The sequence below is a fragment of the Pan troglodytes genome, chromosome 20 (genome assembly GCF_028858775.2).
Source record: "Pan troglodytes isolate AG18354 chromosome 20, NHGRI_mPanTro3-v2.0_pri, whole genome shotgun sequence".
NCBI lineage: Eukaryota > Metazoa > Chordata > Mammalia > Primates > Hominidae > Pan > Pan troglodytes.
In genome coordinates, this window is record NC_072418.2 from 36,017,188 (window position 1) to 36,029,545 (window position 12,358).

The window sequence follows — 12,358 nt, forward strand, 5'->3', positions numbered from 1 at the left end:
GGCACAGTGACTCATACCTGTAACCCCAGCCCTTTGGCAGGCTGAGGGGAGTATTGCTTGGGGTCAGGAGTTTGAGACCAGCCTGGGTAACATAGTGAGACCCCATCTCTACATAAAAATTTAAAAATTAGCAGGGCATGGTGACATGCGCCTGCGGTCCCAGATATCCGGGAGGCTGAGGCAGGAGGACTGCTTGAGCCCAGGAGTTCAACACTATAGTGAGCCGTGACTGGGCCACTGCACTCCAGCCTGGATGACACAGCGAGACCTTGTCTCCAAAAACAAAAACCAAAAAAGCCAAAAGAAATTACTATCTCTACATTAAGCACTCACTAAATATATACTTTTAAAAATAAAATCCACTATAATATTTTACCAAACATGATTCCAGTCTTCAAGGAACTGACTTTCCTAAGAGTAAAGCCTTTAATCACACACAGGTGTGCAAGTATATGTCATAACGTTGTCCCTAAAGCTGCAAAATTTTCAAGATTTTTAAGGACATCAAACATGGCCAAACTAAGAACTAGATTTATTATTTTCCTTCCCTTTCCTCATTAAACTTTTATTTTATGTCTTGTATCTAAAGTAAGTCATAAATATTTTCATCCTGTGTTACATGGTTGCATGTAATAATTCCCAAGCGTCTGCTGACACTAGCACTTAGAGGTATTTATTATAGCATAAAACTGTACATCTCTCTACTCTATGAAAATATCTAATTGGTGGCTGGGCACAGTGGCTCACGCCTGTAATCCTAGCATTTTGGGAGGCCAAGGTGGGTGGATCACTTGAGGTCAGGAGTTCAAGACCAGCCTGGCCAACATGGTGAAACCCCCCTACTGAAAATACAAAAATTAGCCGGGAGTGGTGGCGCGTGACTGTAATCCCAGCTACCCGGGAGGTTGAGGCAGGAGAATCGCTGGAACCTGGCAGGCGGAAGTTGCAGTGAGCCTAGATCATGCCACTGCACTCCAGTCTGGGCGACAGAGTGAGACTGTCTCAAAAAAAGAAAAAGAAAATATCTAATTGGTCAAAGTGAATGGCTGTTTCTGGGCAATGGGAAAATAGCACAGGCAACTCACTGAATCATAGAGGTCAAAAGGTTTTCCCTGCCCCATGTGACCAGAAATCCTCTTTCTGTTCAGATCTGGTATGTTCAAGAAAATTAAGCTCAGTAAATAGGAAACTAATGTCATCCCTAACCCTGAAAACAAAGATAAGAGGCTCCACAACTCGGTTTCCCCTCTCCTCTTAACAATGCCAGAGTAAAGGCAAATACTCCTGGGCCATGCAGGTCTCAGGAGAAATCACGTGGAGGAAACTCCTGTGTGCGTCTCTGGGAGATGCTCTCATCTTTAAACACGACCTGGTTCTCAGAAACAGGAAGTGCTAGCCCTGCAACTGCAGCAACAGCAGGGGCTGTTCATGGACCTGCCATGCTGTGGAAGGGGCTGCCATTCCAAAAGCAGCTGAAGAGGGAAAACCTCCATCTGCTTCTCAGGGTGCCACAGCCTCATGCAAGATGGCTTGTGTTTCAGCTTCCCAGCTTATGCCATTCTTCACTAAGAAAGAAAAATCAGTAAAGCAAAGGGAAAAAATGCCACTATCTTTTGTACTCATGAATTATGGTTTTAAAGCAGAAGCGATGACTCTTAACCTGGCCCCCTTACGGTTGTGCACTGTCACAGACTATGAGGCTCCTAGGGGTTGGGGGAATGCATGGGAAGAGATGGGAAGAGGGACACTCTCGGAAGGTGTTTGATGGAAATCTAACCTGCAGTGATGTCGCCTCCCAGGCCCGCAGCTCTGAAGGAAGGAAGGACACAGGGGAACTGTTTAGAAAGTGAATGGTTCTGCTTACGCATCCAACAAACATCTGGGAAGAGACCCTGTGTTATTTCAGATGTTTACCTCGCGTGATCATTCCCATTTCTAAGGTACTATTTTACCCCAAAACCAGTTCTGCTGAGTCTAGCACTATTACCTACGAGTGATTTACAAACCCATGGGATGATGAGAGACACTGTGGAGTCTGAAAAAGCAATCTATGCATTGAGGGTAGTGACGTGGAAAGGTTATAAACAGCCACATTCCAGTCAAAAATGCAAAACATGACTTCTCTCATTTTCAACTGGGGCCCCCGGCAGGAGAGAGATAGAAGGGTAAAATGACAATAGTGACATCAATGCATGACCAGTCCTCACTGGAAGGACCTCACCTTCTTGGAGGCGCTCCTGGTGGCTGTCCTTGGCTTTCCTTTGCTGAATCTCCAACTGCTCCAGCAACAACTTGTTTTCCTCTAAAACCAGTTTTGCTTGAGTCTGAAGCTGACGCCTGCAATTGATTTACAAGATGAAATACTGTGATTCAGGTGCTGAATGGTTACAGAAACACTCTGGAATCTAAAAGGAAGCAATGGGTGCATTACAGGTAATGAATATCAAGCCATGTCTTCATGTTAAACATATTAACACAGCAGCAAATCCTGCCATTTGCAGTCAGGCGAGGAAGGACAGCCGTGAAGTCTGAATTACGGACTGCTTCAGAAAACGCTTTCAGATGTAAAATTTCAAACATGTACAGCAGTAAAGAGGATAGAGTAGGAGACTCCTATGTGCACAATACCCAGCTTGAACCGTCACTAAATGGATGATGAGGTTTCATCTGTATAAACCTCTAGTCCTGCTGCCCACTATATTATTCTGAAGCCCATATGGAACATGTTTAAAGAATTTAGAAAGTTCCCATTTCAATTTTAAAATACTCCTTTGTAATCAGTAGCATATTTGCAAAAAAAAAAAAAAAAAAAAAAAAACTGACTCTGTTAGCAGGCTTTGAAATGGTTTCTTTTTTCTTTTCCTTTCTTTTTTTTTTTGAGACAGAGACTTGCTCTGTTGCCCAGGCTGGAGTGCAGTGGCGCAATCTCGGCTCACTGCAAGCTCTGTCTCCCGGGTTCACATCATTCTCCTGCCTCAGCCTCCCAAGTAGCTGGGACTACAGATGCCCACCACGACACCTGGCTAATTTTTTTGTATTTTTAGTAGAAACAGGGTTTCACCATGTTAGCCAGTATGGTCTCGATCTCCTGACCTCGTGATCTGCCCGCCTCGGCCTCCCAAAGTGCTGGGATTATAGGCATGAGCCACCGCGTCCGGCCGAAATGGTTTCTTAAAACTGTATGAATCTGCCCCAGCCTTCCTCTCAGCACAAACAAATCCTCTCCTTCCAGTGCAATGTAAAACCCAGCCCAGCTCAGCCCTCAAGATCGCAAATTCTGATTAGAATGAGCTGAAGGGACCTTAGAAATCATCTAGTGAAATGCTGACCACCCAAAGTACAGTGGGTGTTAAGTTTACTTACTAAAGCAGTAAATAATCTCGATTTTCCACTTGAAACCCTACAGGTGAGGAGGAGGAAGGAGAGAGACAAGATGAAAGGAGTCAGGCTGTAACAATGGTGTGGCCCCAACAGTGGTGTGCACTGGCTCCTGGGCACTGTGGGGGTGCCTCTTGCCTGCTACCAGCACCCATGGAGTGGGCTGCCATGCTGTTGGGAGGGGGCTCGCCCAAAACTGGTCTGTGCTAGCCTCCTCATTCCCGCCACAAACTGGGCAGCTCCATGATGGTCTGTTTTATGTTTTAGACTTATTTATTTAGAGATAGGGTCTCACTCTGTTGCCCAGGCTGGAGTGCAGTGGTGAAATCTTGGCCCACTGCAACCTCCACCTCAGCTTCCTGAGTATCTGGGATTAGAGGCATGCATCACCACACCAAGCTAATTTTTGTATTAGTATGTTTTGGTAGAGACAGGGTTTCACCATGTTGGCCAGCCTAGTCTCGAACTCCTGACCTCAGGTGATCCTCCTGCCTCGGCCTCCCAAAGTGCTGGGATTAGAGGCGTGAGCCACCATGCCCAGCCGCATTTTGGACTAATTTATAAGACTTTTTCTTTATTTGTTCATTCATTCATTTGTTCACTCCTTCCTTCCTCCCTCCCTTCATTCATTTTACTTTTTATTTTTTAGAAACAGGGTCTTGTTCTGTCACCCAGGCAGGACAGGAGTACAGTGGCGCCATCAGAGCTCACTGTAGCCTTGAATTCCTGGGCTTAACCGATCCTCCTGCCTCAGCCTTCTGAATAGCTAGGACTACAGGTGCATGCCATCACGCCCAGCTAATTTTTAATTGTTTTGTTTTTGTTTTTGTTTTTTTGAGACAAGGTCTTGTTCTGTCACCTAGGCACAGTGGTGTGATCATAGCTCACTGCAGCCCCGAACTCTTGGCCTCAAGTGCTCCTCCCACCTCGGCCTCCCAAAGCATTAGGATTACAGGGGTGAACCACTAAGTCTGAGCCATTTCTTTTTAAAATGAAAGGGATCAATCCCCCATTCCTAAAAAAGAGTTCAAAATCTCAGATTTGGTTTAACACTCCCTCTTATTTTGTTTTATTTATTTATTTATTTATTTATTTTATTATTTGAGACATGGTCTCGCTCTGTTGCCCAGGCTGAAGTGCAGTGGCACGATCTAGGCTCACTGCAGCCTCCACCTCCTGGGTTCAAGTGATTCTCCTGCCTCAGCCTCCTGAGTAGCTGGGATTACAGGCGTGCACCACCACGCCTGGCTATTTTTTATATTTTTAGTAGAGATGCGGTTTCACCATGTTAGCCACACTGGTCTCAAACTCCTGGCCTCAACTGATCCTCCTGCCTCGGTCTCCCAAAGTGCTGGGATTATAGGCGTGAGCCACTGTGCCCAGCCTCCCTCTTATTTTATAGAGAAAGAAACAGACCCATTAAGCCTGAGGTCAGCCAGTGATTCAGGGGGAGTTAGGAAAAGAAATATACAAAATTTAGTTGCACCCCAGAAGTTCATTGAGAAATTACTGGCAACCAAGCAGAAAGCGTCTGCTGGGACAGGTGCGGTGGCTCACGCCTGTAATCCCAGCACTTTGGGAGGCCGAGGCGGGCAGATCACCTGAGGTCAGGAGTTGGAGACCAGCCTGTCCAACGTGGTGAAACCTCGTCTCTACTAAAAATAAATAAAAAAAAATTAGCCAGGCATGGTGGTGGGCGCCTGTAATCCCAGCTACTCAGGAGGCTGAGGCAGGAGAATCACTTGAACCCGGGAGGTGGAGGTTGCAGTGAGTCGAGATCGCGCCACTGCACTTCAGCCTGGGCAGCAGAGCAAGACTCTGTCTCAAAAAAAGAAAGAAAGAAAGAAAGTGTCTGCTGAAGTGTGAAGTCCGTGTACCGAGTGCTGTGTGCAGGTTTAGCAGCCGTGCAGGTGTGCAGGTACCGAGAGCGGCAAGGAGGTCTGCCCACCAAGTGTGATGCTCCAGAGCCCAGAGACCCTCCTGCAGCTGGAGGGCAGTGAATTCAAAGTAAGAGGCTGGCGGCCAGGGAGGCCCTGAGCAAGCCTGACACTCTCCCCATGCTGGCGTGGGCCATCACACTGGAGCAAAGGGCAGATTTCAAATCCCAGCAAACGCAGGATTGGGGAACACTGCGGGGCTGTGGATTTGAAAGCAGGGCCTGCCTTTCTTTCCTTTGTTTCACTGGTTTCATTTTAAGGAAACGCAGACAAGTTGGATTTGTGGCTGTATACAATGCTAGGGAAGGAATCTGGGGTTCCAGAATCTGCCAAGGTCTCTTGAGCCCCAGCCTGGCTAAGCTGCTTTCCAGTCCACTGTTCAAGGAGGGTGCGAGGGGAGACACACTAGGAACCCTGACGGAAGAAAATCCAAGCTCAGCCGGGGAGGTCACAGAGCACCAAGACCCAGGAGCTGCCTGAGCCAGTCCCACCCGACGCATCGGTGACCAGAGAATCAGGGAGAGCCAATGGTAAGAATGCTGTTGACTCAATTCCAGATTTCTAAACATCACATATAGAAAATACTTCATTTTTTCCAGTGATGTTAAGACATTTGAAAACACTAAATATAACATAGCTATTCAAAGTGAGTAATTTTTGTTTTCTTAGTCCTGCCTGGATATTGCTTTTAGGCTTTTCAAGACATGTACTTTCTCTAATTCAGTTAACAGGCATTTGCTATTGCTGTGCTAGATGCGGGGCCACACACAAAAATGAGCAGGACATTGGTTCCTGCCCCTGAGGAGTTCACAAAGGAGAAGATGGAGGCAGATGTGGAGGCAGACAGGATAGACAGGCACAGTGTGGCAGGTACCAGGACAGGGCATGTGTTTAAGGCTACATCAGAACCGGAGACAAGGGGCCGGGTGCAGTGGCTCCAGCCTGCAATCCCAGCACTTTGGGAGGCCAAGACGGGAGGATCACTGGAGCCCAAGAGTTCGAGACCAGCTTGGGTAACCCAGTGAGACTCTGTATCTACAAAAAATTTTAAAAAATGGCTGGGCATGGTAGCGTACACCTGTAGTCCCAGCTACTTGGGAGGTTGAGGTGGGAGGATGGCTTGAGCCCAGGAGGTTGAGGCTGCAGTGAGCTATGACTGAGCCACTGCACTCCAGCCTGGGTGACAGAGTGAGACCCTAACTCTAAAAAAACATAAGAAACAGAGATGCCGGGCGCAGTGGCTCACGCCTATAATCCCAGCACTTTGGGAGGCCAAGGTGGGCAGATCACATGAGGTCAGAAGTTCGAGACCAGCCTGGCCAACATGGTGAAACCCCATCTCTACTAAAAATACAAAAATTAGCCAGGCGTGGTGGCACGTGCCTGTAATCCCAGCTACTCGGGAGGCTGAGGCAGGAGAATCGCTTGAATCCAGGAGGCAGAGGTTCCAGTGAGCCGAGATCACACCGTTGCACTCCAGCCTGGGCAACACAGCAAGACTCTGTCTCAAAAAAAAAAAAAAAGAAAAGAAACAGAGACAAGGAAGCAATAATGGCCTCTCCTGAAGGCAGCGCTATAGACAAGTGCCATTACAGTAGGACCCTAGAGGATGAGGAGTGCAGAAGGGGCTTTCGGAGGAAGGACAGATTGGAAGTGGGGCAACCTCAGTTGTCAGGGAATCTGCCAGGGCAGGCGGATGGAAGCTGGTCGTGCAAGCCTCATGAGCTTTCTGTTTTGGGAGGCCATTTTGAGCTTTCTGTTCTCAAACCCTGGGAGCCATCGCTGGGGCCTAAGAAGGGACGAGACTTTCCAGGTCTGAGATGGAAAAATCACCCTAGAAAAATACCAACTCAGAAGATAAAAAGCAGAAAGCAACTGTATTTCAGGTTTGAGAACCTACTTAGAATTTTAAAAGTCATCTTGAAAATGTAAGTTTAGAATAATTTATTAGGGTTTTATTGTACCTTATTAATTTCTTAGAAACTCTCCCGTAAAATATTTTAGTTAAGAATGTAATTATGTATTTGATAATTTTATAACATATTTTCCTATTACCATTTGTTTTAAATTAGCAAAAGAGCAGAAACACAATGCCACTTGCCATTCCTCACTGGTAACAGCACTACTCTTATTTAACTCTTGGTGCAATTCTTCATTTTCTTTCACCACTTCTTGGACTCGCATCCTAAACATTCTCATTTCCTCCTGAAATAAAATGTACATAAATTATAACACACACATACCCACGCATCTATATTTCTCAGTTCTGGTGCTGCTGCTGTGGCTAAAATCACATGGTAACAGCCATTTAGCGAGGTCTCACAACAGGCCAGCCTTCAACTCTCGGTACCAGCACCAGTGGTGCCTGCTCTCAGGGAGCTTACGGTCTAGTGAGAAAGCACTAGGACCAAATGCAAGGCCAAGTACAAGAGGCAAAGAACTTGGGCTTTCGAGTATTAGATTCCTAATTTGCTAACATTGTTCTATAACTGACGAATACTGATAGAAAAGGCAGAGATGCCCATCAACGCTGACATTTTTCCTTTGTTTGAAGACGCAGGAGAATAAATTGGAGGTTTTTAATATAAAAATAAGACTTTTCATCCTTAATTAAAGCTAGATTTGGTGGGGAAGGGGTTAGTTAGTGTGGGAGTTGGAGGAAGCTCTTTTTTTTTTTTTTTTTTTGAGACAGGGTCTCGCTCTGTCACCCAGGCTAGAGTGCAGTACTGCAATCACAGCTCACTGCAGCCTCAACCTCCTAGGCTCAAGCAATCCTCCCACCTCAGCTTCCCAAGTACCTGTACTACCATGCCTGGCTAATTTTTGTATTTTGTGTATAGACAAGGTTTCGCCATGTTACTCAAGGCTGCTCTTGAACTCCTAGGCTCAAGGAATCTTCCTGCCTCAGACTCCCAAAATGCTGGGATTATAGTCATGAGTCACCACGTCCAGCCAAGGCTCTTAGTTTTGTCCATGACAACCATGAGAAAGTGTCTTACTAGCGTCATCAGTCTGCAGAGCTTCATTGGCCATTAGCCACAACACAAGGTCTGTCGCTGGGCCGGTTTTGATGCCTAACAGTCTATGTCTGTTTCAGCTCCCAACAGTCTGTGTGTGTGACACTTCAGCTGAGCCTCCTCCATCAGGGCTTTTCCAGCTTCTGTGTCCTGCGCTGTCCTTTGGTGAGAATCTGAGGTGCCAATATTTACTCTGGTGTGCCTCTAAAATATTCTACTCCCAGCTGTCAGATGTTTATGCCTACACCCTTTTAACTTAAAGCAGCACTGCCAAGTAACTTCTCCTCTCATCTCTCCACCCAGACACACTCACTCACTGCTGGCAGTCCATGTGACTCTTTTTTGGAACAGGGGTCAGGCAAACTAAAGTGTGCAAACCAGCTGCCTGTTTTTATAAATAAAGTTTTATTTATTTATAAATAAAATAATGGGCCTCGCCCATTATTTACATGTTATCCTCAGCTGCTTTCATGTTGCAACAGCAGGGCTGAGCAGGTGCAAACAGAAACTGCATGGCCTCCAAAGCCTAAAGTACTTATTAACTGGCCCTTGACAGAAAGTCTGTGCTGACCCTGATTTAGAAGGAGCACCAAAAAAATAATATTATTAGTTATTAGGATTGTTATATATTCAATTAGTACAAGATTCATTCATGCTCTTAGAAAATTAAGCATCCAACACTCAGTCTAAATGAAAAGGATTAAAATTCCTTTCCATGGGACATGGACACGGGACAGCATCACTGATTAGGAACAAGCTGGGAGCCTCTTAAAGGACCCTCCCAGCTCAGGATCCCAGAACAACCAACATTTCTTTCTCTGGATCCTTCCAATTTCAGGGATCCATATGGACACTTAAATGAGGAACCCAGAGGAATGCAGGAGGCACAGGAGGCATCTACAACACCCGCACAGGCTTGACCTCCTGAAGTTAGAACGAGCTCCACTGCGCGAAGTCATTCCCACAAAACGGCGGTGGACAAGGCAGAAATGGATAAAAACCTCACTTCTCCATTTCCAGCAGCTCAGCAATCAGACTTCCCTGGGGTCAGCTCATCCTAGAATTAAGAAGCATCTAAGTTTGCCCAAAACATCTCCAGCCTTTCCTTCCCATGTCTGCCCAAATAGCCCTTCTTTTTTTTTTTTTTTTTCCCGAGACGGAGTCTGGCCCCATCGCCAGGCTGGAGTGCAGTGACGCAATCTCGGCTCACTGCAACGTCCAGCAACCTGGTTCAAGCTATTCTCCTGCCTCAGCCTCCCGAGTAGCTGGAATTACAGGCACGTGCCACCACACCAGCTAATTTTTGTATTTTTAGTAGAGACGGGGTTTCACCATGTTGACCAGGCTGGTCTTGAACTCCTGACCTCATGTGATCCACCCACCTCGGCCTCCCAAAGTCCTGAGATTACAGGCGTGAGCCACCGCGCCCAGCCCAAATGTCCCTTCTAATGGTGGTATTTGCAGCTGCACAGTAACAGGAAAGAAGCACTTCCCTCCTGCTGTCTTCCCTGCACCCCAAGATCTCAGCCCATATGGGCTGGCTGTCCAGAAAGCCATGGCTTCTCATGCAGCACTGCTCTGACCCTCCATACCTCTCCCCTCGCTCCCTATCCACCCCTCCTGCTCTGCCAATCACTCCCTTACTTCCTCCCCTCTTCCTTCTTTCCCTCCCTCCCACCCTGCCACACTCCTTCCTTCCTCCTTTCTGTCCTCTAATAAACATTTGGTTATCTATAATATGCTGGGTATACCTACATTCAAAATGTTTTTATAAAATTTGAAGCGGTCCAATATTTTTATAAATCTTGTGTCTTCTGGGACATTTGCCAGCCTACCTTGAGGGTGGCATTGAGCTCGTCCTTCTCTTTCATCATATCTTCATAAGCCAGCAACAATGGTGACAGGTACTTTATATCCAACTGAAGATAGAGAGTAAAGGAAGGTTAATATATTTCTTACATCTAAACACAACCAGAAAATTTTTAAATGGCAAGAAGTTATACTTTTTTGAAATGGTTTCTTTGGTTGCAGTTGTTATTGTTTTTTAAGGACCCTCCCAGCTCAGGATCCCAGAACAACCAACATTTCTCTCCTTGGATCCTTCCAATTTCAGGGATCTATATGGCCACTTAAATGAGGAACCCAGAGGCATGCAGGAGGCACAGGAGGCATCTACAACACCCGCACAGGCTTGACCTCCTGCGGTCAGAATGAGCTCCGCTGCCCGAAGCCATTCCCACTCTGCCGCCCAGGCTCGCGTGCAGTGGCACGATCTCAGCTCACTGCAACCTAAACCTCCCGGGTTCAAGTGATTCTCCTGCCTCAGCCTCCCAAGTAGCTGGGACTATAGGCATGCACCATCACGCCCAGCTAATTTTTGTATTTTTAGTAGAGACAGGGTTTCACCATGTTGGCCAGGCTGGTCTTGAACCCTTGACCTCAACTGATCCACCCGCCTCAGCCTTCCAAAGTGCTGGGATTACAGACATGAGCCACCGCGCCTGGCCTGAAATGGTTTTTAATAGCTATGCAAATATAGCCTGAAAATACGGGCCTGAAATTAAATAACTTTCACTTACCAACCAGGGTGGTATAGGGCCCTTGGATGGGAGGCCTTCAATATTTAAGCTCTAAGAACAAAACATGTATTGAAGACAAGTTAAACCACACTTCCTCTGAATTTTCAAGTCTTAGATATTCTTAATCTAGACTGAGCATTGCCCATCTATGCATTTATCTGTCTATCCATCTGCCTACCCACCCACCTACCCACCTACCCATCCATCCATCCATCCACCTATCCATCCATCCATCCATCCATCTACTTTCCCATACACCTACCCATCTATCTATCTATATGTATATATGTATATATGACAGAAATATTTTTTCTGAAATGTTTGAGAGTAATTTGCAGATATAATGCCCCTTTTCCTCTAAATACTTGTATTTCCTAAAAACAAAAACATTCATTTACTTAACCACAGTACTGTCATGAAAATCAGGAAATCAACACGGATAACAATACTATTTTCATATATATATATATTACTGCTCCTTGCAGAGCAGGGGTACCCCATAGGCAGTGTGCCTAGAGTAGCCTATAATACTATTTTTTAACCTAACCTAACCTATATGTTATCTTCAAATTTCATCTATTTTCCCACTAATGTTCTTTTCTAATCAAGGATCCAATTCAGGGTCACATGTTGCATTTAGCTGTCAAGTCTTTTATGTCCTTTTTTTTTCCTTCTGAGACAGGGTCTCATTCCATCACCCGGGCTGGAGTGCAGTAGTGAGATCATGGCTCACTGCAACTTCTGCCTTCTGGGCTCAAGCAATCCTCTCACTTCAGCCTCCTGAGCAGCTCAGACTACAAGCGCATGCCACCACACCTGGCTAATTTTTGTATTTTTTGTAGAAATGGGGTTTCACCATGTTGCCCAGGCTGGTCTTGAACTCCTGGGCTGAAGTGATCCTCCTGCCTCAGCTTCACACAGTGCTGGGATTGCAAGTGTGAGTCATCACACTTGGCCTTTTTTTTTTCTTTCTTTCTTTCTTTTTTTTTTTTTTGAGACAGTCTCGCTCTGTCGCACAGGCTGGAGTACAGTGGTATGATCTCGGCTCACTGTAACATCTACCTCCCAGGTTCAAGCAATTCTCATGCCTCAGCCTCCCGAGTAGCTGGGACTACAGGTGTGTGCCACCACACCTGGCTAATTTTTGTATTTTTAGTAGAGGCGAGGTTTCACCATATTGGCCAGGCTGGTCTTGAACTCCTGACCTCAAGTGATCTGCCCACCTCAGCCTCCCAAAGTGCTGGGATTATAGGTGTGAGTCACTGCACCTGGCCTCCAGCCCTTTTTAGTCTTTTAAAATCTGGAACATATCTAGTGACTGTTTTCACTGGATATGGAACTTTTTAATGTCACATTGTTGAGTGTCTGGATTTTGTTATCTTCCTTTAAAGAGTACTGGTTTCTTTTCCTTCCGCCCTTCCTTCCTCCCTCCTCTCTCTCTCTCTTT

At 46.1% G+C, this 12,358-nt stretch overlaps 1 protein-coding gene across 5 annotated transcripts in view; it reads right to left on the bottom strand.

Annotated features, from left to right (window-relative positions):
- CEP89 (centrosomal protein 89) overlaps positions 1-12,358 on the bottom strand; it is a 93,987-nt gene that overhangs the window by 37,124 nt on the left and 44,505 nt on the right. For 3 of the 5 annotated variants that reach the window (XM_024351929.3, XM_024351926.3, XM_024351930.3), the window contains exons 10-13: positions 10,912-10,962; positions 10,168-10,251; positions 7,417-7,520; positions 2,222-2,337 (exon numbers count right to left, since the gene is read on the bottom strand). In XM_024351929.3, the coding sequence (XP_024207697.1) occupies positions 2,222-2,337; positions 7,417-7,520; positions 10,168-10,251; positions 10,912-10,962 (355 nt within the window). The remainder of the gene's footprint in view (positions 1-2,221; positions 2,338-7,416; positions 7,521-10,167; positions 10,252-10,911; positions 10,963-12,358) is intronic. The other 2 variants (XM_063801481.1, XM_024351927.3) reach the window with 1 other exon arrangement.